The sequence below is a fragment of the Augochlora pura genome, chromosome 3 (genome assembly GCF_028453695.1).
Source record: "Augochlora pura isolate Apur16 chromosome 3, APUR_v2.2.1, whole genome shotgun sequence".
Classification (NCBI taxonomy): Eukaryota; Metazoa; Arthropoda; class Insecta; order Hymenoptera; family Halictidae; genus Augochlora; species Augochlora pura.
The window spans coordinates 18,449,221-18,475,317 of NC_135774.1; the positions used below are offsets into that span (position 1 = coordinate 18,449,221).

General features: G+C 35.6%; 1 protein-coding gene across 2 annotated transcripts in view; it reads right to left on the reverse strand.

Moving 5' to 3' along the window:
• LOC144468177 (uncharacterized) overlaps positions 1-26,097 on the reverse strand; it is a 115,959-nt gene that overhangs the window by 35,822 nt on the left and 54,040 nt on the right. Inside the window, exons 1-2 of one of the 2 annotated variants that reach the window (XM_078177448.1) lie at positions 24,413-24,710; positions 18,363-19,266 (exon numbers count right to left, since the gene is read on the reverse strand). In XM_078177448.1, coding sequence (XP_078033574.1) covers positions 18,363-18,594 — 232 coding nt within the window. In that variant the 5' untranslated portion in view covers positions 18,595-19,266; positions 24,413-24,710. Of the gene's footprint in view, positions 1-18,362; positions 19,267-24,412; positions 24,711-26,097 lie in introns of those variants that run through there. The other variant, XM_078177449.1, reaches the window with a different exon arrangement.

The window sequence follows — 26,097 nt, forward strand, 5'->3', positions numbered from 1 at the left end:
TACGACTGCTAACATGCCGGTCAACTTCGATTATTTCTGTGATTTTGTCTACATTTTCTAGGATAGGCCTACCTGTACGAGGCGCATCTTTAACATCAAAAATATGTGAACGAAATCGACGAAACCAAAATTGCGCGTAATTGGCTGTTACAGCATCGGGACCATAAACACTATTCACAATTTCAGCCGCTTGGCTTGTATTTTCATATTTATCAAAGAAAAATTGTAAAATGTACCGAATTTTCTCTATGTTGACTTCCATTTTTAACAGCCTGTAACTCGCAACTGAATGGACCAAACAAAAAACAGAAAAAGAACTTTTTGTAGTGCGAAATGTCACCTTTCCAACGAGCATAAACCTGAAATTGTTTGATCGATACTTAGAGATATCGATCACTACAGCCGCCTACCGAAAAAATAATGGATTTCTTTTTCCCCAACCTAATATTTTGTTTCCTCGGGAGAAATACCCGAAAAGAGTGTATTGGCGAAGTCAGGCATGTTTTTCACGCTTCGAACTCTGTGAACGATTTATGAACTTTGATAATTATAGGCAACAGAAAATTGCATAAATTGATTTGATAGGTATATCAAATCAATATGCGTGTAGCATAGCGATACTCTGAGATCACGTACTGACTTATGTTTCTTTTTCTCATCTGATTCTGTCTTTATTTATATCGTGGCAAAAATGCCTTACTCTGTTGTCTCTTCTTTGCAATAATCTTTATGCATTTATGCAAGTTTTTCAAATACAATTAAACCTGCATATCAACACAAATTAATTGTATTATTATTAGTCTATGTCCACTGCTATGTATTTTCTCATCCTTCAGATTTTTATAAATGAAATGAAAGTGGAATTCAAAGATGTTCAAGTTCGCACAATGGTTCACTTTAAATGTTCATAATAATCATAGGTTCGTTGTAAACGTTTTGCATTCAGAGTATTTTCTCGGATCAATAATTCGATATAACCCCTTGCCATACTATTCTCTTCATAGTTACAAGGATAAGCACTTTTTCTGTTGTAATAATTTCTTAGATGGAAATCTATTTATTCCGTTTCTTTACGTTTACTTAAATGATTAAATACTGATGACAAGAGGACAGAATTTTATTCCGTCATAAAAGAACGGAATAACATTTATACTTAACACGATATTGATAGAAATCTCTATGACGAGCCAGACTCGTCAAAATACGGCAAGGTGTTAATTGTAAAGTAGTACAAGTAAAAGCATCAAATAAAATATAAAATGATATGACATTGGAAATAATTTCTCTATTTAAATAGATCTTTGGTATAGAAAAAAAGTTCGATGGAGATCGAACGAAATAAAAATGTGTGATTTTGAACCTGCCGTACATAATCGTAAACAGCCTTGTCATGCCACCTGTGACGGAACATACGGATTACATTGTATTTGTTACTTTGATATTTTCTGTAACAAATATATCTCTACTCGTTATATCCTTCTTCATGAATCTAAAAAGATGATCTAAAAACCGCGCTTACGCGTATCACAGTCCCCCAAATTAGCGCCATCGAGACAGCTTTGACAGGTAATTGCACTGGTCGAGCAAAACAAGGATAAGAAAAGGATTACGTTGCAGGTTCTGTGCTAACGCACCATCAGATTATGCGGAATAACGAGAATTTAAAAATAACTGGTAAGCCGTCGATATCTTTGCGGTATCAGCGGTCCGATCGATAAAAATGATTGCCCCGGGGTTGCGCGATCGCGATAAACTGGCAGCATCGATTAATCCTCCCTTTAATAGAATTAATATTAACGACACGAAATGATCGGGCTAGGAACTATGGTCGCGGCGGCAATCAACGCCGGGGCGTTATAATCGAAGATTATAATCAAGGAGAGTCAGCTGTGCCTTCCAGATGCGACGATGCGCGTGTTCGCGCGCTGCACGCGCGCTTGTATGCGTCCGTTTTATTTTAAACGCAAAGGAGTAGCGTCATTTGCTTGTATAATAGAGAGTCGGCGACATTTTTGCGTTATACCCTTGAGCACAGGCCACGCCGCGGAGTCTAAAATTACCCGTGCGTCGGATGACGTGTATTTGTCAGATAACAATGTGCTTAATTCAATGATAGAGCATAGCCCGATTGCAGCACGGTAGCGCGCGCTCGAAATCCACCGCCATCTTGACGAACTCTCCGTGGATTATCCGCACAACTGTTTCGTTTGCTATGACGAAAAATCCGCAACATATTATATTATACAGTATAAGTGAAATTCATGTGGAAGAAAATTACAAATTGCTTTATCATCGAGTTTAGCATATTGATTGTCGCACTGCAACCCCTACAAAATCGGACAATATAAATGCAACTGCCAAAACTAAAAAAGACAAAATCTATCATAGATTGCAGACCTTCGTGCAAAATAAAAATTATTTTCGTTGATTCCAACAACCATCAGTAAATAATTTTTAACATTTTCATTGTTTTACATTTCACTTTTCCATTTTTATTATGAATGCAAAAAATCTACAGTCCAATCATAATTATTGTACCCTTAATCCTTCTATACCTATCCATCTTAATACAACTTAAATTTTGTCAAATAATAGTCGAATTTAGTTATTTACTAATATTTAGTCAATTTCGATATAATGAAATGTTCGATTATTAATCATTTCTTTGAAAAATATATAAACTATGGGCACCATTATATTTTCATTTCAGTATGCTAATCATTTCGAAAAGTTTCCTCGAAATAAATTAATTATTTCGTTAATGTTTGTTCGCGAGTCTTCCATAATCCGCAACAAGGTTGATCGATAGTTATAAAATAGTAGGCAGGTGAAAGACTGTTTCTATATGTATTCTGAATTAATCTTGTTAATGTTTATCAACGAACGTTTCAAATATTTTTCATTGTTTGCCTTTGCTAGGCTCGTCATTATCATGTAAAATCATTGGATACAATAAAGACTACGCACGCGAATGATTCGGGCCCGCAATAAGCTATTACATAACTTTATTGATGTATCAAGGTTTATGTAAATCAGTCTCACTATGTTGTCATCTATTTCTGCACCTTTTACGTCATACGTTGTAATAATATTTAATGTGCTACACTGTTGATTATAGAAATATACTTTTTACGTGTTTTGATGGCTTTTGGAATCGATTTACGAGAGCAGTGAAAATTATATATCATTAAATAGCGAAGTATTTTGCTTGTCATTGATCGGCCAGCAAAAGAGTGCCGATATTGCAATATCGATCCTCGGGGTTTGCATCGTCTGCGTAGATCCATATAAAATATTAACTACACCACCAACCAAAGCATTCAATTAACAAACTTGTGGTGAACACACAACTAATTATTACGAAACTATTCGCAGGTGAATTACAATTCAATACTTATTTGAATATTTACTTTCCTAGTACTTCGTGATTACTAAACCAACTTTCCCAAATTTAATTTAATTTCAAAACAGGTTTTTTGATTCAACTCATGCTTTCCACAATTCGTTATTTTCAACTTCTCGCTATTATTAAGTTAGATGTTCGATTTTTGTAATTATCATTATATGATTTTGTTATTATATTATATGATATATTGGAATAGTAATTGTCATTATTATTATTTCCATTCACATAATATATTCATATAAATGCGGACACTATTTCATTTGTAATAAAGCAAATTGATAAAGTAAGGCTAATATCAAATAGAAATTGAGAAATTTTCTTTTTATGGTAGAATAAAATTTTAAAAATTCCTAACGTAAATAATGTTATTGTGAACAAAATTTACAATCTCTTTAATCTCGTCTTTAATATTGTTTATTTTCTAAAAACTCTTTCTAACCGTAATGACACTATTTCAGACAGAGAAGAAACAGAAGAATGTGTAAATATCATAATCATTTATTTAACAGTTCGGAGAAATTTATATGATTTTTTAATATTTAAATATGTAAATGAGACTCATTATATCCACTTAAAATGTTAATAGCTTAATACTTTTTCGCAACGAATCAGTTTCATCATAGGCATCGAAAAAAGAGATTTCATTTTTTAAAAGATATGACCGCAACACCAAACGTGCATGTCTATAGTAATAATAATAATAATAATAATAATGGTAAAATAATCTCCAGCAATAATGGCAAAAATCGTAGTAATATTTGATGAATCACCCTGTATATTAAAGTTCGTTTGCCAGAAATAAGTTCATAATAATGATAAAATAATCACTAACAATAACGACAAAAACCGTAGTAGTAATATGTGATGAATCATCCTGTATATTAAAGTTCGTTTGCAAGAATTAAGTTCAGCGTCGACACAAATAGCTCGGAAATTATACATATTCTGGTGTTTCATGAAGCGTCCCTGTATAGAAAAAAGTACCGCGAATTGAATTTTCCTTCTTGGAACGATTGCACAACGCGCACGTAATTAGCATTCATATCATTCTTTATTTCCCTAGATCCATTGATCTTCTGTGCAGACAAATCTATCTTCTGACATATTTTTTCGACATATTCCGCGACACGAGACACGTCTCCCCATTTTCCTCAGGGGACGTGACTCGCGAGACATCGTCACTACCAAGTAAAAAACCAGTGATAAACGCATGCAATTATGTGCAGAATGAAGCGTTGAATAACGCAACAGATGAAAATGGAGGTAATCTGTCGACACCTCCGAGTCTTATCGATCATGATTTTCAATGCAGCCACGCAAATGGAACGTTTATGTTCTAACAAACATTCTATCGCTACCTGTTTTATCGCGCGGATGAGAGATCATTGTGACAAGCAAACACGTGCGAACGATAGGAATTCATCCGGGAAAATGAATGCTAACGAGACGAGTCTACACCATTTTGAGCTCCAGGAAAAATGTAACACTGCTCGCTAATAGGAGTCATTATTCGGCATTGACCGAGCTCATTTCTGTGTAGGAGTGGCCATTGACAGTCGGTTTATCTCGTTCGTGACGATTACAACGTACGTAATACTCAAACAATAGCTCGAGTCACTATCAGTTTGGTTGCGCATTTCTCAAAATTAAAACTAACCGAAGTCTAAAACTGCCGACGATATTTCTAATGATTTAGTTCCAAGGGGCGGCATTCAGCTGATAATCAAGCCTATTAGTAATTATTCAGATAACAATTTGAAAATATATAATTTTATAGCATATTTTATACTTGATCGAATTATGTTGATATTAATTTTTTCAACTTTCACTTTTTTATTAAAAAAGTATTAATTTGGGTTTTAATTTCATATTTTTACATGTATATAATTACAGCGTTATACGAGCTCGTTAATATTCTGAATGTTGTAATTTCAAGACCAGTGCATAGAAAATCAAATTTTGATCAGATACGAAAGTTGAACAACTAAATTTCGGCCAGAAATTATTATTCCTCGAAACCACTGCGCAACGAGGAGTATGTGACTTACGCCGCTATGATTCTAATCCACTCATGTTTTATTAGGCGAGATATGCTGCGAATAAATGGCGCAAGATAAGGTTACGGGAAGCTCAATATTTTGCGAGACACTTCGCGCTATTACTCATCGTGCGTGCTCACAATGCTATATAACACTGACTTATCGTATCGCTAATGTGTTCAGTAACACTCAAATATTTACAGTTTATTACAATTTTCGTCACAGCTCTTACACGCGAGCGAGGCATTCCCAATGACTTATTCTTTTACGTCGTTAACAGGAAAATTATAAGTGGTTCAAGGAACTGATCTACGCAAAAAGGAATGACGCGATGCAAGTTGAAAATGATTTGAAATGCCGTTAAATTGCACCAATTAAATTTAATTTTTCTGCTCGACAATTTCAGTAGAATAGAAATCGAATTATATTACATCGTGTTGTATTTTGATTTCGATTATTTTACACCCTCGGAAAATGGTTATAACTTGCGAATGCGCAAAGATGTCTGTCCGAGGAAAGATCTTTGGACGAAGTGGCGGCAGAAGATCAATGAAATTTCTCGAAAAAAAGAGATTAGAGTACAGGATGACATCAGGCAGCATCTATTTGCATACATCTGGAAGCAGCGCGAAGGTCAGCGAGATCAAGATCCAGGTAAAACTGGAAACTGTTAACGCGATTTCGAAGGACCTGTGGCACCGGATGGCATACCCCTAACTCGAAACCCCGAATTCTGACGATCTCCTCTGTATACAATATATTTAGTCATGCGTCGGCTGAAATATTTATCCAAGACAATCATGACAGTAATCTCCATATTGTCGTATCAAATTTTTATTTACACGAAAGACAATTCTCAGGAAAATTTTCAAGGACAGAGTAAATGAAATTCGAAATCGTAGACAATACCGTCGCATTACAGTCTACTTGTTAAAATTATAATATTGTTATTATTTATTATACTAAATATTATATTGGAGAAGAAACAAATTTCTATTGAACTTGGGTTTCATGTTATAGTTATAATTATTTATGTATCTGATATGGGAAATATGTTCGATAACGATAAAAACGAATACCATAAAAAGACTCGTCAAAGAAAAATTATGCAATAAAAGATATTCGTACAAAATGAGCAGATATCATTATATTAATAAAGCATATACATTCATATATATAATTAAAGATACCATGCATATCGTTAACATTTGAGTAAAAGATGTTATAACAAATTACAATACAACAGATAATAAAGAAAACTGTGTTCCTGGATATTTCAAGTCGATAATTCTTTCACTGGAATATAATTTTTTTTTAGTAAGAAAGTGAAAGTTGAAAAATTAATATCAGCATAATTCGATCAAGTATAAAATATGCTATAAAATTATATATTTTTAAATTGTTATCTGAATAATTACTAATAGGCTTGATTATCAGCTGCATGCCGTCCCATAGAACTAAATCATTAGAAATATCGTCGGTAGTTTTATGCTTCGGTTAGTTTTAATTTTTAGAAATGCGCAACCAAACTGATAGTGACTCGAGCTATTGTTTGAGTATTACGTACGTTGTAATCGTCACGAACGAGATAAATCGACTGTCAATGGTCACTCCTACACAGAAGTAGAATAGTAGAAATAAAAATGAAGAAATGAAAAGGTAAAAGAAAAATTAAAAATTAAGAGCTATGAAAAAATGAAATTAATATTTTTCGTTCACGAAACACAAATCTCTGTTGTTTCATCTGTTCAACACGTTTCTCAACTTTTTGTCCGCGTGTGTTTAATGTACGTTTTATATTAGGATACTATTACTGTATTTTTTTACATTACGTAAAAGTGGATTGAAGATTAATTTAAAACCAGGCGAAATACCTTGACACAACCGCTGAAGCTATGCGTGGTTACATTGTTCGAGAATAGTTGTAATTGTCTAACCGCGAACAGAAATGACATAAAACGAATGTACGCAAACAAAGGGCAACGATTTTTCCCATTCGAACCATTCATCAACCATCTACTAGCCACAAGAGGCCAAGGATCATTGGAACGCTGTATACATTCATGAAAGGACGGCTGAATGCAGTTCAAGAACTTAATTCGAGTCACGCGTCGCTCGCGGACAAGTAGAATTCTCGATCTTCATTCTCCGTGGATAAAGTCCATTAGAAGTGTCACCTGAATTTCATACACGACCTGTTCCAATTTTACCGCAAACCACCATCATCGCTGTACCGCTGCGGATTTTGTGCACTTACGGCGAACACGAATCGGTCAAACAGAAAATCGTAACGATATTAGAAGAATTTAAGCATATTGTTACGTTATTGTCAATTGATTATAATTATTAAAAGAGAATAGATACTTTCGTCTAGATTATGTTTCTCATAATTATTATTTTTAATTGCTTACAATTATCAGATAAGATATTTTTATCTAACTTATATATCTTACGATTATTTGCTTCTAATTTATTATTATTACAAAATGGAGAAAGACATTATATTTTCATTTAATTAATTTTCTTCAAAAACGCTGTCAATTTGTTACGATTGCTAAAGGAGAAAGACGTTTTCATCTATTTTATGCTTTTTGCAATTACTTTCAATTTATTGCGGTCATTAAAAGAGAGAAGATACTTTTGTCTAACTCATATTTTTTACCAATTAACTTAACAATTTTTATATTGTATAAAAATCCACGGGCTAATTATCACGAATTTGTATTTAAGGAATGACCGTGCACTGGGATTTACTTAATGAAACCTAGCTGTTTTCACTATTTTCAATGATTTCTCTGACAGTGTAAAAAGAGTACTTCAATTTTTGCTCTGTATATTTCGACGAGACTGGAAAGCAAAGACTAGAAATGTATCAAGAGTTTTCTATTAATGGTACATCTACTTTCTATTACGAAACGATTAAATATTTACTGCAATTATGGTAGACACTGAAACAAACCAAACATCGATAATGGAACGGAAATATTCGGTGGAGCGTAATTAAAACCGTACATGCAAGTTCAGTTTCGAAAATGGTAAAAGTAGTTTGGTGAAAATAGTTAACGACTTGGTACGACGAGATCTAATTTCTCTTTTAGACATATCCCCGGTTTCTTCTCTGTATCTTGGAGTATTTCACTTAAAATGGATATGTCATTAAATGGAATGCGCTTTACATAATTGATAGCTTTAACAGAATCGGAATTTTAGAAAATGAATTTTAGAAAATGAATTTTAGAAAATGAATTTTAGAAAATGAATTTTGAGCGCTGTTGAATAAAAATGTACATAAAAGATATATATGTATGTATGTATGTTGCATTACACGTGTATTATTTCTTACAAATAGTTTACTGTCATTTTTAAAATTTTCAATTCAAATTAGTCCTTCAAACTGGCTATTACGATCGAAATAAAAGCAAATTATCGTACTTATCATGAATCTAAAAATAAAGCAAACGGAAGATAACGAATCGAAGAACGTTGAAACCACATCCTACGTCAACTGGCATTAATGTGCTGCGGATTTTACGCACTTATTTTTTATGATGAATATACAAATAATTTATATCCTTTATTGTAATTAATATGTAGTCAATGATTTTTTATTGTTTTTAGCAATTAATGAAATAAATAGTTTTCATTGTTAGTGCAAATTAATCAAAACAGCTGCAGGATTTCGATCCAAGCTTCAAATATTGACAATTTGTCAAAATCGAAAATACAGTTTACGAATACTTGTCACACCAATTGTATTTATTAATATGGATATATTATTTGCAGTCTAGTAAAATTATTAAAGAGAAATCAAATTTCTAATTGACTTTAGTCTTCCGCTATCAATACAGACAATTTTTATTTCGCATAATGACGAATAAGCTAGTCGTAAAACATTAAAAAGTTTAATCGATATTACTAAATAAATATCAAATCGAATAAAAATTTGTCCAGATAAACATTCATTCGAACAACATTTAATTTCAATAAGAATTCATTCGATTCATCCGAATTTAATCGAAGAGAAATTCATACGGACAACAACCGGTTTGAATAATAATTATAGAATACGATGTTTTTCCGAAGTGTACTGATTTAGTGTTTCCAAATCCCTTTTTTACAATTAACTTCTTTGCAATGGTTGCATCAGAAAGCTTGTAATTTTTGGTTAGATCGATCATTGACACATAACTAAATAATCTTTCCACGGATACAGTAGAAAGCATCTGCAATTTTATAATTCTATAATCTTCAAATTGAACTGATTCTGAACGTAACCATATAAATGTATACGTATAAAATTATATAAAAACAAAAACAGTTAACAATTTTTTTTTTTTTCTTAGAGGTTTAACGTCGCATCAGCTGCAAGGCTATTAGCGACCTTCTATTTAAATAGACCTTATATTTTATTTATTAAGCCTGTATCTCTCAGAAATTTTAATAGGTCCTTGATTTTGTTGCTGTTTATGTTATCCTTGAGCAGTGGTTTTAGTTTGTGTTTGGTGCGCACATAATTGTATTTTCGGCAGTTTAAGATTAGGTGGTCCGTTGTCATTTGGGTGTTGCATTCTTCACATGGGGGGGGGGGGGGGGGGTGGTTCTTTAGTTAGCAGATATGAGTAATCGGTAATCGCTACTTGGTCCCTCCTGGGTAGTGAATTGGTCATTTGATAGTTACTGAAAAATTTGTCTGTAATGTTAGTTGTATGGAGTGGGGCTGATTGTTTCCATGTAGTTTCCCATTGTTGCGTTAGCTGGCTTTTGATCATTTTTATCATGTCTTCCACGTGTAGATTTTGGTCATCATTTGGCGGTGTTAATGCTGTTGCTTCTTTGGCTACTTGGTCAGCTCTTTCGTTGCCAGGGATGCCGACGTGAGATGGGATCCATATGATCTTTATTTTGTTTCCTTTGCATGTAATTTTAACAATTATTTGCATTATTATTCGAATACTTTTACAATCCCTACTCGGATAATTTATTCCAATAGAGAGTTATGCGAATAATGTATTCGAAAGAGAATTATGCGAATAAATAATTGGAACGATTTAAGTATTTATTACAGATAAGTATTTATTCTAAACGATCCGAACGATTGCCAACTCTGTTGCGCATCATCAGCGATCGTACTAGCGAATTCGCAGCTAAACGATTCCAATACGGATGCTCGAGTAAGCGAACTGCGACAAGAAGACACTTCCCTATTGTTGATCTTTCTCTCGGCGAAAGTATCGATCACGGAATGATTTTCATCTCAAGTTCTCGGGGCAGTGGCGGCGGGGCGCTCTCTGCGATCGATTCCGCGGAAAAACAAGTCACGTTCGGCCCGATCCGATCCCCGCGACTGACGACCTTCCATTATGGAAAACAGTAAATAGCCTGGCGGGCCGGGGACAACCAGGAATTAATTAATCACGGCGAAGTAGGCGGTTGCGAATAAACGTACCGTAATAATGGCGTTCCCGATGATTGAGGCCGACCCAGTCGGAGGCGAAGGTATGCAGAGAAAGTAGGAGCCCCCTCCGTATACGCCTATGTCCGGTCGTTGCACCGCGCGCAATACAGTAATGTTTCGATTTCTGTCGCAATTTTTCGGTTCTACTCCTGTCGCGGTGCTATTCCTACGCCACTGTAATTTATCGATTTCTTCGCTACGCCGATGCCGAAGTTCGACGGAGTCGATGAACACGTGTGCTGCGGCACGCGCCGCGGCTCCTTTGACTCTAATTCCCGGAAGACAACTCATAATACTATAACAAAACTTTTTTAATTTTAAAATTTTAAAACTGAATTTCTTTTTAACATATTGCTGATAATTTTCTGATTAAAATGAGACTAAACATGACATAATTTTACCGTTTTCTTCAATAACCGTGACGTGTCACAAAGTTAAGATTTCTAAGAGAATTTCATAATAGCATTTCGAAAAAGCCTACAGGCAGGACGTGCCGTAAACCGGGATAATCCGAAGGGTCATCCTGGTCGTGTACGCAACGGTACCGAAACCGTAGAAGGTTGACCTGGACGATTTCCCATAGCAAATTACCAATTTATTAATAATTAGCAATTAAACCATCTTTCTATGAATCTGCAAACCATTTTTTCGTTATCGATGCTGAGTTTCGAGGAGCTCGTATCTAAACAGCTTCTCACTGTTCAACCATCCTTACTCCAAGGCCCCTTCAAATTCCAGAATTGATGGAAAAAATACAGTAAATTGTTCCGCCACACTTTCCGTCAAACGCGTAGAATTCTAAATGTCTCGAAATCGAAGCGATCTCAAAACCTACCGCATCGAAGTCGTCGCGATGCTTACAGTTCCTGTCGCGAATGCGTGTCCGATTGATTCACTTGCGGTCGCGACCTCGAAGCGATTTTCTATACTTACCGTCTCGAAATCGAGGGAATATTTGCACCTATCGTCTCGAAATCGAGTCAGTCTTTACATCTACTATCTCAAAATCGAAATTAATATCTATACTTTTCTCGAAATCGAAGCCATCTGAAAACCTACCGCGTCGAAGTCGTCGCGATGCTTGCAGTTCCTGTCGCGATTGCGTGTCCGATTTGATTCAGTTTCTGTCGCCACCGTGTGGCCGATGGCGTGTAGAGAAGGCTACACTTGCTGTCGCTCGAATTACACAATACCATATATAGCATTGTCTTTAATACTTCTTTTTGACTTTAATACTTCTTTTATAATTACGAATCGGTTTTTTTAATGTTTTTTTTCGTAAATAAAATAAAATACTTGATTCGTATAATGAATAAATACGGTGTAAAATATGTCGTGTTTGGTATCATTTTAATTGGAAAAATCTGACCAATATATTAAACAAATTTTCATGTATAAAAAATTGGAAATAAGAAAGTTAAGTAATCGTTTTTATGCTAGCGTTACAATGTATGTATTCATAGTAATCTACGTCGGCATGCGGCGGCTGCCTCTCAGGTTACAATGTAGTTTCGTTCGCCTCGAGTCTCGTTCCATCTCTTTCTTTTATGAGATGTCCCCAAATACAAAGGCGAGCCGCGACGATCGATAATCATGTCTTCGGATTCAGTTCGTGACGACTTTCGATTCCTACTTGGCGACACTAACTGAATCATTACTGTACTTCTTTCTTTCGGATCTCCCGTAACATTGGCCAGTGTGAATTTCAACCAGACGTTCGATCGATTTTTTTTTAACACTCTGATGGCCGCGCGTTTCACTCGAGTCACGCGGCACTACCTTGTAACACCTTCTCACGTCGGTGAAAAAGGCGGATTTTTCGTGAATCGAACATTAGCTGGCCGAACGTACTCGAAGCCATTTTAATTTCAACCCTTGTGCTGGACGAAATTAATATGATTAAATAATCTTGCATATATAATATACAAGTAAGTAAGGAAAATAAAGTTCATTAGTCCTTTTTTAAAGTTTAGATATTTGTGACACGATAATATGTTTCAATTTTATGTAAAAATAACGAAAATAAATAAATAGCTTTGGTGCCTGATAGTAGACATATCCGACCGCAAAGGGTTAAATCTGTGGTAGAGTAAATCTGCTGTTTGGTGACTTTGCCCTGAATGCGTCAATTTTTCCGAGTCCTTTATGTGTAATGACTAGGCTGCGGATGTATGTGCAAATTCTCGTTCTCATGAATTCTTTTTATATTAGTTTTATTTTAATTTTTTATTAGTAGAGCTGTGATACAATTCAGTTTTATTAATAAGCATGTTTAATTGCATTTTATAAATCCGTGTACGCCGTAGTTGCGTAGAGATCGGCATAATGTTTGTTTGAATTAGCAACCTTTTTGTATCTAACTTCATGAAACAATACTAAACGCGATAAAGGCCAGAAAATTACGATGCTGCATTCGGTAATAGTTTCAATTAACAATGCTTCGGTACGTGTTCTACGATTCTTCCAAACGGTTAACAAAGTTAATGTTCATCCTGAAAAGATCACATCATGCAATCTGATCGATCGAAAAATTTTCAAGATGAAGAAAAGATTAAGACTTTCCATAAATCTTGAACAATTTGATAATCGACCATACTCGCAGAAACTTTAAATTTTAATATACATTTTTCAGGGAATAACGAGCAATTTTTATGTAACGCTACTATTCCCATGCAAAATAAATGATGTCACACGTCTCGAACGTACACAAGATTGCTATGAATAATCGATTTTTACTTTCCAAACAAGATTTCATAATCACTCTTCGTAGATCACGAAGTACTTCGCAAATATTGATGTAACTGCGCGAAGTACTTCTCAAATATTGATTTAACCGTTGCCTTGAAAAATAATGTCGTTACTAAATTAAGCATGAGTCTAAACTATCAAGTTTCAAAACACGAATGACGGTAAATTATTTATTATTAATAAAGTAATTAACTTCACTCCAACGGTGAGCATCCATATTTCCATTTGTGTAGTTTAGTAGACTACTAAAAAATTGTTTTATGTCTTCGCTATCACTTATAAACTAGACTGCGGCTTTTATGTATTTGTAACAAAAATATGTAGCTGAAATTTGAAGTCGTTAAGACATATGAAAAATTTAATAATATTGCTACACTGAGTTAAACAAAATTAGATAATAATTATTATCACGTTTACATTAGAAACAATATATTAAACCATTCATAGAAATATCCTCATTTAATATTGTATTATTATTATTTTTATTTTATAATTATTAGAATCATAAAGCTGCTTCCATTGAAAATCCTTAAATATATTTATTGATCCGTGCACACAATATTAATATAAATTTGTAAAAAATGTGAACAAACTCGATCTCGTAATTTTCATGGAGTAACCTGTTGCTTTTAGACCTTAGTAGGTCGTGCGATACGAATAATCAAAGTTTCCGAATGACCGTGTCACCTTGTCAGCGACCCTAATTTTTTAGACCCGGATTATTTATAGTTTTCGCGGGTCTTTTTCCAGAGTGACCTTAGCCGTCACCCGACTGAATCGGAGCCGCGATTGGGCCAGTTAAACGTTAACCTTGCTCTCGCGGCGACTACCACCAGCAGCAAGAAGTATTGCGCACTTCCGGTTGGTCATTCTCGCATCCTCCGCCCCACGATTGAAATGTACAGCGGCACGTACGTTCGCCTGCGATGCCGCCTTTAATTGCTGTTTGTCAGCAGATAATTACGGTCGTTCCGAAAATTTAACAATCACAATTTGCAGCGAAATTAGCATAATCATGCTGTACGAACGCGTAAACGAACCGATCAAGTTTCGAATGAGTACTATTGTAAAGCGATCAGACTTCATAGAATAATTAGATTCGAACGCGCACAATTAGAACAGTTAAAAAGGTCGGTTACATAATTAACCGAAGCATAATTAACTTATAACTAACTTATAAAATGATCGCAAATCGGTGTTTTGTTATTTCACACCTGGTCGGTGCATTTATCACAGAAAATTTGTATATCGTGGGAACATCTAATTGTAACAAATGGAAATATGTTACGAAAGAAATGGGGAAATCGTAATGGTTTAAACAATTTAGTATTACTCATTAATAGACTGTGGAATTTATGTACTTGTGGAAGATGTGTAAAAATTAAATATAAAATCTCGACGACACTAGAGAAATTGATTGAACATCGATTCTCTGTTCCCGATTTATTAACCTTTCCAATCGAATGGTAACTTTACGCCGTCATAAAAATTGTTAGATCACAATAATTTTAACATTATCAAATCTGTTCATAATTAAGAAAAAAGTAGTGTAACTGTAGCATGAGTCAGAGAATTCAATTTTATTTGTAATGGAAAAGATATTTTGGATTTTGAGTTAAAGCGACTCCCACTGCAAAATGATTGAAATAACATTTTTGTTTCCTCTTCTTCTTCTTCTTCTTCCACTTCTCGAGGTGCAGAGTCACATCGACAGCTGGGTTTAAGTGACTGGATTCAGTAAAAATTGTTTATACATGGTGATTAGCTTTCCGCCAATTAGACACTTAACTCTAATAATCGGCTTAGAACATTTTTATTTTGCATAAATGCACGTAGTCTACTTGTTAATATAGAACCAAATTATGGTTTTTTTTCTCTCTATTCGTACGCAATAACTGAACGGAGCAGAGATATTCAAACAACGTGTCGTTATTATTGAACATAATTATATTAATTTTTCTAAGAACTACGGTCGTTAGCTCGCTTTCCAAAGCGACTGTATCTACACGTGCCACGGCAAAAACACTACTCCTTCATCCTACATAATTAAAATATCTAGGAAGCGTCAGCCGGCTCGAAACCGCTCCGAACCGTGTGTTTCGTTAATTATCAAACTTCTTTTTCCGGAATGTGATTACGATGCTTGGGCGACAGAGACGCGAGTTTACTTTCGTTCCTTTCGAATTGTCGTCTAACCGATAGCCATCTGGGGATGGGGATCGAACCTAACCAGCTTTTCGAGATTCTCGATACTTCTGCATACATTAGAATATACCATCAGTCGGACGATGTTGTCATTCTTTTTTTTTTTTATTGACTCTTACCTAGTTGCCAGTGACACATAGACAAGATTTGTACAGCGTATGTTCGGGACGTGAAAAAGAGGATTAGCATTAAAATTGCAAACGTATTCGCGTTGCAGTGGCGAAGCTTTTTATAATTTTATTAACAGTGTTTTTCAGTCGTTGACGAAGCGGCTCTTGTTCCCAGAGTAAGTACTAATAAACGGAAACGTAAGCTTCGCTTAAGATAGTTGTAAAATGCACGCGAATCGCAGTACTAATTTTGGAGAAACTGAGTCGTTAAGAGAATGGAACTAGAAATAATCTTATTTTCACTCGTACTTAATAATTGGACTGCGGATCTTCGTGCAAAATAGAAATTGTTGAAATTAATTGCGAGAGGAAGAAATGAAATAAAAATTGATTTGATCTGTTGATAAATTGAATAAGTCAAAAATAACAGAATATCATCGAATTCTTCTAGTGTTTTACGGGGTTACGTTTAATCTCTTCAGTTTTATCAAAGTCCACAGTCTAATAATAATTACAATAATACGTTCATCGACACTCTGTGGAAATGCAGGATTATGGGTTTAAGATTAAACCGTTGTCAAAGTTAATTTCTGCGTCACGTTCGTTGTCGATTTTATCTTAAACGAGGGAAATAATAAATGATTCGCGCAATGTTTAATGGAGCAGTACTTGGTAGGAAGTTTCATTACAGTATCAAAATACTGTTACTTAAGGATCGATACCGCTTTTATAACCGAGTTGAAACAACTAAATACCGGTTTCGAAATAAGTTATCAGTCCTTTTAGCAATGTAAGCGAGTAAAACGTTGATATTTATTTACATCTCCTCTGTTCCCAGTGTATCTCATTGAGTAGAAAACGATTAATACTCATTTCCGAAACGCCGTTGCCGCTTAATGGCTTATAAAATATTCCGGATCGTTAAAGCTGAAAAGCAGACAAGGTTGCAATTCCCTTGAACAGTTTCGCAAGAGACACACGAAACACATTTGTGCAAACCAAGTGCGACGAGAACGCAGTAGTAACAGCGGCAATTAGCTGCGAACTGTTAGTATTTTACGTCGGAGTATCCGGACCACTCCATTATCTCGGTAGTATTTTGTTTCAATGTACTGCATAATTTGATGATCTGCAAAATTTCGGATTTTCCACCGACAGGGGAGGTGTCGTCAAAATGAGACTGTCAAAAAAGCGAGTATTTTAATATATATATATATATATATATTAAATATATATATTTAATATATTATATATACTATTTTATTATATATTATATAATAATAATTAAATTATATATTATATAATGATTATTATAGCAACAAAGATGAGATTTAAAACATTGTTAATAACGAAACAAGAATTAATTTCATAAGCCCAAAGTGCACCATATCGCATAAAATGGAAGTAGTATGTGCCAGAGAAATGATTTTAGATTTACAGTTGAAACGACTTCGAGTGCAAAGGTTAAATACCTTAGATGGTGGGAAAAAATAACTAATAATAAGAAAAATAACCGATATAATATCGGTTCTGAAAAACCGGAACCGAAATTGGACAGAATAGTTACACCGTAACAGTTACACCATTTTTCCGGTTGTCGCAACTGTTTTAATTCAGAACCGTCATACATATTATGTTGGTAAGAAAATAATGTCGGTTTCCAAACTATATCTTTCAATTGTCATATCACAAACTGGAATAAGTTTTTTTAATCAAAATAAGATCCATTACAATCTACATATTCTTGCCAATAAATTGACAGTTTGTTCATTCCAGTAGCGTAAAATTCTGTTGTTGTGGAATTGATAAATTCTTCAAACGGATGAACTTGCTTGGTATCCATTACGAAGTCAATAACTTCAAGTGAGTACAAATTAACAGTAAAACAGAAGCATACCTATCAGCACACGCAGCACGACATCTGCACTGTAAGATGACAATGGAAGGTAAACAGAAAAAGTGAACTGATATCCCAAAACATGCGTCAAAGTTCGAAAACCGACATTAATTTCTTACCAATCTAATAATACCCATTTGAAACAGTTATTTCCGAAACCGTATCAACCCCTGCTGATTTCTCCCAGACGATTCCCCTAAAATCGCAGGATATCGCGGCAACGAAAAACAAGACCCCGCGGTACACGCTTTCACGCGGCGCGGCGCGGCGCGACGTCGGCGTTGGCCGAGCAGGAAAAGCGAGCCGCGACCGCTAGGATCGGTTTGAAAAGTGAATGTCATCAATTAGGATCCAGGCGCGTTCCGTTTCGTTTCGTTTGGTTGCGTTGCGTTGCAGCCGCGCGACACGGCACGATAGCGCGCAGGAACTTAATGACCGGTGCCGGTCGGCATGGCAGCGCATCGCGAGACACAAAGAAGATCAGATAAACCAATTCACGTACCCTTGGCCCATCCAGTGAGAACGTTCCCAAGATAAGCGACCTTATAGCAGGGGTCGTACTCGGTGATGGAGGCGTTACCCCTGTGCCTCCTCCACAGTCTGCCGAGGCCTTTCTTCAAGGACCTGAGTGTCCTCTGGCCGAACTCCTTGCCGGCGGTGCCGTTCTGCGTCCCGGCGCCGGTACTGTTCTGCTCGTCGACAGGGTCCACGGCCTCGTCGGCCATCATCTTCATGGTTCTGCACGCGCAGCAGCTTGTCCGATAACGGCCCGGCCGGCACGAAAATCGAAACGGCTCGTCGTCGTCGTCCTCCTTCGACCCGTTCAACAGTCCCGTTCTCCACGGAGCGACCGGCGAAAAATCATGGGACCACCGGGACCACTACATCGCGCGACTTCCGGTGGCACTTGCCAGTGGCGGGGACCACTGGGACCACGATCGCCGCAGATACTGTTCCGACACACACACACAGACACACACACCGGGCTCCTCTCCGACCTTTTCGGCTCGTCCCGACCGCGGCAGCGAATCAACGGAGTTATCCAGCCAGGTGGATGAGCTCTATCGAGGTCACGACCGCCGCCGCCGCCGCCGTTGCTGATCGAGAGAGGTTGTGAAACTCGAATAAATCTCTCCCGGTGCCCCGTGTTCCCTCTGCACGACGACCACTCTTCTTCTTCTTCTTCCTCTCTTCCTCTCTTCTTCTCTTCTTTTCCTTCTTCTTCTTCTTCGCCTGCTTCGGCTTCTTCGCCTTTACCTTCTTCTCTCCACACCTCAAGGTCGGGCTCTTGTTATTCTCACGTACGAGGAAAGGTCGGCGGAGCTTCTTCTCATGGAAAGCTGGAGATACCTTCCGGGACCACCACCCGTCGCTTCTTGCTGCTGCGAACGACGGTTCCTCGGTTCCTGGAACGAAAACGATCGAGCAGATTAGACCAGCCATGGATCACCATTGTGCGCATATAAACACAAGCAGGTGCGCGTTAATTAAACCACCGGTTAATTATCGGCCATTATTTCTGGGGACCAGTGACACGTGATGGATCACGTTCGCCTTCCAGACTGACGTCAATTATTCGTTACCAATGTAGATTCGCTGCAATTCGGTGTTTTGTAACGGTAAGCGTTTCGTCGGGAAATGTTCATTTTGGGAATTCGCGAGCGATTGGTAGAGGTTCCTGTTTCGCATGCACGTGTACGTGTGTAAGCGAATCCGGATTCAAGAAACCGTGCAATGTTAAATGTACCGATACGCGTGTAATGTTAGAAACGTACATACGTACATAAATATGAAATATATATGTAATACATTTCAAGAAGTTTGAAATTTTAAAAGTTCTTTTTAAATAATCTTCCTCATATTACATCAATACTAGCGTGTAAATGGGCCGGAAATGTATTCTAATTCTACAAGTAAAATATTTAAATATTTTGTAAATCATAGTTACAGATGTCTTATACATGACTGTTCAACCCCATAAAGTGAGTTCGGTCATACAAGTTGCAAGAAAACATACATACTATAGACAAATCATAAAATCGTGTAAAATAGAAATATAAAACGGCATTGATTTGTAAGTAAATGATAATTAAACTTAAAAAAAAACTCATGTGGCGTAAAAATTCGTTGGCTTCTTTATATGTTTCTAATTACGTAAGTAAAATTTTATGCTAAATCGAAAGATTGTTGTATTTTCACATTCACGTATTCTACGTTAATATACCGTAAAGGATTTTCTCCTTTCAATTTATATTTATATTTAAATTTATCGCGTGGAAAACAAAGTCACACTAGTGTCCGAATACTTTCCGGAATAACTGTATATTTTACGACACATTTATATAGTTCCGAATAGTCAGACGTGACCAATAGTCGACAACAACCGACGAACGCGTAAGGTACCTATGCAAATGTGACCGGATCTTTAATATTCGTGTATACTGAAACCAAAATGCATAATTACACGTGTGTTAGAACCTGGACAACTTCTTTTGCGAGTTTTGATGTAACCGGTTGAAAAAAATAGATAGATGTTTTGCGGTCGTGAATCGGCGGAGAAGTGAAAACGCAACGGACTTGCTATTTGACGCTTTGATTTAGTGTATCTTTATAAAATAAAAAATCCACAATAAAAGCAAAAAATATTTTTTAGATATTATTTGTCAAATATAGTCAAATATACAGCGCGAAAGAAATCGTAGTGCAAGGGGTTAAGTCTGTGGTGGCAGGATTGCATATTGCATATTTTAGTCTTCAAGATGTTGTCGCTAACCCTTACAACAACGAGTCAGGATCGTCATACATAGTAGTAGTTTCACCTCACTTTTTCACATTTTTTTAATCTATCGAATTTGCTTTTGTAATTATTTTCTAGTAAATATGTAAATCTTATATAATACAGCTCGATTAATCTATAAATTAAAATTTTTTTAAAGTGATTTTTGATTAAATGCGAATTGTTATTTATGGTCCTTGTATTATAGTGATTATTTTATTTAGCCAGATTATGTTATCTATTTTTATAAAAAATTTTAAACTACTTTATTATGTATATGTCATTATATTTTAGTAAGCGCAAAAGACGACTGTAAAGCAAATTATTAGTATATTAATTGTAGATATATATAAATTGATATATTAATAGATTATTATATGATAATCGAAGAGTCCGTAATACTTCTTTACTACATTTTGCAAAGAAAGTATGCTGCATTTCGTAAGACCTTTTTACAATGAAGATGCGTGGGATAGAAATAGTGGTAACGAATGTGTTACTTTCTTTAATATGTAGATGTAACGTTCACACGGTACGAGAGAATACTCCATTTTGTTTGAGGTTTAGTAATTAAAGTAATTAATCTTTTGCATTCGAGATTGTTTCAACTCCAAAATGAAGGCTTTTTTCAACCCACACTATTTCTATTTGGTATGATTGGTTTTATTTGAGAAGTAAGGAATTAGACATGTGTGCTTATAGAAGAATTCTATTAATCGATAATTTATCGATCACAAATAAATTTAATAATATAAAAAATTTGTTTTTATCTCCAAACAAATATTAAAACCTTAAAAATGCTAGCATAGCATTTAGCCCAAAATCAATTTTGTGTACGAATTAAAAGAGCAATACTTTCAAAACATATTTCCAAAATGTTGTAAACGTATTCACATAAATAACGATATTACATTATTTACTTATATAAGCAATATAAACTCAGTTTATCTCTGGACAAAATATACTTGTTCATTTAAATTTCACTCTTCACAGTTTCTTAGCTTTTGCACCTAGATGTTTGCAACAGAAGCTTCGCTAACAAATGTATAAGCATCGTCATACAAATAATTGAGATTGTTGATTCTTTCAACTGAATAAAAGCGTCGCCAACAACAATTGCAGAGAGTTCGGATATCGCGAAAATATCCGCAATCTATAACATTCGATAAGAAGAATCACGATTAAAAGAAATAACTTTTGGACTTAGTTAAAATAACAAAAAAGAAAATCGGAAGGAAAATAAATGAAAATTGCATTTGGAAAACGAGTCCAAGTTGCAACACAATTTCACAGTACAGCACCTACGGAATTATTTCACAGTACAGCACCTACAGAATTATTTCACAGTGTACCTTGAAAAAAAATTGGCGATTTCTAAGGAATTTTCTAGATTTTATCGGACTCCTCCAGCCACTTCGTTTCTCGAAGTGGCTAAAGAACACTCCGGTGGGAGAAAACTTCATGCCGGCGTTACTGGAAATCGATGTGGGAGGTGTATTGCTTCACGACGGAGGCGCTTCGTCGTCGTAGTCGCTATTTTTAAAATTTTCTGCCCCCACCCCCTCCCCCTCAAACGCAATAAATCTGCTTCAATGTTTCCTGCGTAGACTTGCAACAAATCGAACGCCGGTATCATTGTAGGAGACGCATACGTGAAATAAAATTCAACTGTGTATATACAGGGTGTCCCAGAAATCGTAGTACAACCGGGCCGGGGGTGATTCTACATCAGAAAAGAAGAAAATATTTTGGTGTAACATTTTTTCATCCAGAGCTCCGTTTTCGTGATAATCGACTTCAAAGTTCGTTCAACTTATATCGACTCATATCAAAAAACAAGTTTATAGCATGAACGATATTTCAAATGTTACACATTTGAAACATAAGATTACTGTGGCATTCGAAAAATTAAAAAGCGATAACAACTTACATCTGTCCAAATCTCATTAATTCATCGAGCAAACTTATGTATGCAGCAGCGAGGAGGACATTCTCAACAATTATTGTAGCATTGTAATAGTAAGTAGTAAAAAAGAATAAAAAATGAGTAATCAGTAGACACACTTTGTATTGTTTTAACCGCACAATTATCACTGTTTGTAAACACTGTCCCGGACAGAGACAAGCAGAGCAGCGAAATATACGACAAGCAAATTGTATTAAATGGTTTACAAGTTGAACGAACTTTAAAGTCGTTTATGACGAAAACGCAGCACCGGATGAAAAAATGTTATACCAAAATATTTTCTTCTATTTTTATGTAGAATCACCCCCTGTCCGGTAGTACTACGATTTCCGGGACACCCTGTATACACATTATATGTATAGACGTCAACAGGATATTCACAAACAGTTTACAAGCGTGAAAATCGAACGATGTTCGATCATTTTGTTCGTTCTAGAAACATCGATGACAGTGATAATTACTCATAATTAAAATCATTCGCGTTGGTAATGTCATTCCATTCGAATGGAACATATAATTATCGCAACCTGTTTCTTAACAACAAGCTAACCAAAACTATTTGAATATATAGAAAAAAACGTGGATATTTTCATTCATTCGTTCCACTGTAATTGTGTGTCATTACGTTTCCCACAAACCAATTCGATGTAGAAAAAAAAACGACAGATCATTGAATAATTTAAATTTTTCCGGTCGAGGAAAGACCGAAGAATTCATAAGTGGATGCGCAAATGGAAGCGCCGGCGATAATATTCAGTAGCTTGCTCGGACGCTGTGTATCGTAAATTATTTAACAGGCGGAACACGTTCTAATGATTTAAGTTAACCATTAGAGTTATCCGATGTTTCGAATTCCGAAAAGTGCAGTTTTATGTAAGCGTATCCGTTATCTGTTTTAGTTTCGCTTTATATAACATATAATAATACCACTTGCGTCGTCTTGCCCCCAACAATATGGAATCCAGCCAAGAAACAACATTTTGCAGCTTTTTCGTGGCGATAACAACGGTATTTCTGCTTTTTAGCTGTTATCTTGTGGAGCAAGTGTTAAAGTCCTTGCATGTAAATTGACGACGTTAAGCATGTAGATCGAATGCAGAAATTACTATTTTTGTTTTACTCAATAACAAAAAATAGATATTAATCACTGCATAACACCAAACTAATATATGTAGCTTTGTAATAAAATTCGAAAATGTTAAACTGTACAAAGCATTGTATTATAATCTTTGATGTTTCAGTTGAATTTTAGAATACAAATCGAATACAGAAATTATCATTTTTATTCGGCTAAATAAGACAGACATGAATGACTCTACCAACTAAATTAACGATCTCAAGATACACGTTCAAAAATATTGTTCACACGAACCTTGGCTACTAAAACTGATAATGTTTAAATCAAAATTGATTGTCCTCTGTTCCGTGCACACACATTGACCAAATATAATCATTTATAGCGTCCTCAAGTACATAAAGATTCTATAAAATTGATTTAAACACGATTGCACCGCATTTTATTTTCAATATTACAATAATTGAATATATTTAATTTTATATTTAAAACAGTTATTTCACGTCAGATTGTTCAAAATAGTTTAGTGTTGAACGAACATGAACGTGAAGTATCAAAGAGGCTCGTAGAAAAATTATTCCAGCTACAAAATAGATAGGAAATACAACATTATAAAATCTCATACCGTCACGTTTTCAATAAAATCTCTTAATGCATAAAATGAAGAAAAACGAAAAGGAAAATGTATTATTTTCCTTCATTAACGTCTCCGGCCGATATCTTTAGAGTACGTACCTAAGGTTTCAAACCGCAAGCCTTCTCCTCAACAATAGCGTAAGTTCGATTCGGCAAAAATCGGCGAGCACCGCAACAATCGATCACGATTTCTCGTTTCCTTGTCAACGTCGACGCGTTTCATTAAAAACTGATAAAACTTTAGTGAAGACGCTGTCGGTGACCGTCCGACGACATTTCTGTTCGCGAAGCGATGAAATGCTTGAGCGCAGTGCACATAGTTCTATATAGCAAGTAGTTCCGAGAGACACTGAAGATCCTTTCCTACGCGAAGTGGTCTCTTACGTACGGCTTCCCTGTCGATACAGCACACGTGAGCGTGTAACAAGAAGGCGAAAGCATAATGTAGTTTTTCGAGCGTCCTTCTAGATTTTGCGTCGTCGTCGTAGCGACAACGTTATGGCGATGGCCCGGCGTCCATTGGTGAGGGCACGTAAATGATAACTGTGTGGGGAACATGACTTAACCGGGACGTGTTGCTCGGACATGTTCCACGATAATAATTTCCATATTTCTGTCATGCAAATTTGAAAAATGAACCGTGAAATACAACGCGGAAATTTTCCACGACGAACGTTCAGCTTATTTCTACAAGATTCTTTAACATTATCTCTCTTCTAAACTAATACACCGCAGATAATCGTAGAAAAGGAGATTTTAGGAAGGCTCTAACATTGTTTTCGACTCATTGAAGCTGAAATATTTCTGTAACTCTTGTTACTCGCAAATTATTTTTTACGGACTTCCGCAGTCCTCTAATTTCTTTTATTTCACCACAGTCTTCTTGTTATACATATTTTCACAATTTATATTTGCTCGCTCAATTTGGCAATAGAAAACAAATATTTGTGTCTTTTTTAGTAGAATATTTACCATTCAACTATATATATTATGGATATTAATTACAATAACGATCGTTCACAAGTTATAAATAGCACATCTTTGTGCAAGATAAGGTATCAAATGTATAGAACAGAAGTTACATAAAAATGTATTTTCCGTTTAATAATGTCACTATATCAAAGGTGCGACGGTATTTCTAAATTCTTTTAAGATTTTTATAGATTCGTATCTTATCTACTCTTTTTCGTCATAAATGTATTTTACCGAAAAATGCAGTAAAACACAGTTTACGGTATTTTCTAAATTTGAAAAATATAAAATTCGTTTCACAGTATGGTACGCGGACGATGTTTTTGCCCTCGCTGAATTTCACAGCTTCCTCGAGCCCCGCGTTGTTTGACTTACCGAAAAGAATTGACGCAGAACCTAATTTTACAGGACTTCGGGGGGAAACAATGTAATCTTTGTTTTAGTCTGTAATCAACGATGCATTAAATTGTACTTTCACCGTGTCTTTATTCTGACGCGTTACGCGAGAATTACGTGTTTCGCCAACGCCTATTAAGTCGGAGCAAGCAGTTTTATGTTTGCTTTACAACGTTGCTCCATTATTGTTGCACGAAATCGCACGGATTGAACGCCCGCCAGTAAAGATCGCAATAAACCAGCGTTATTACAAATACGAAAACACAATTTGTTCGTAATTTTTCACGTTCGACGCTCGCGCGTAAAAACACGAGAATATTGATTTTGCAATTTACATTTGGTCCTACATTTCGCGTACACTTAACCACTCCATGAATGAATTTTTTATATTAGGGAACAATCTATTTAATTGTTTC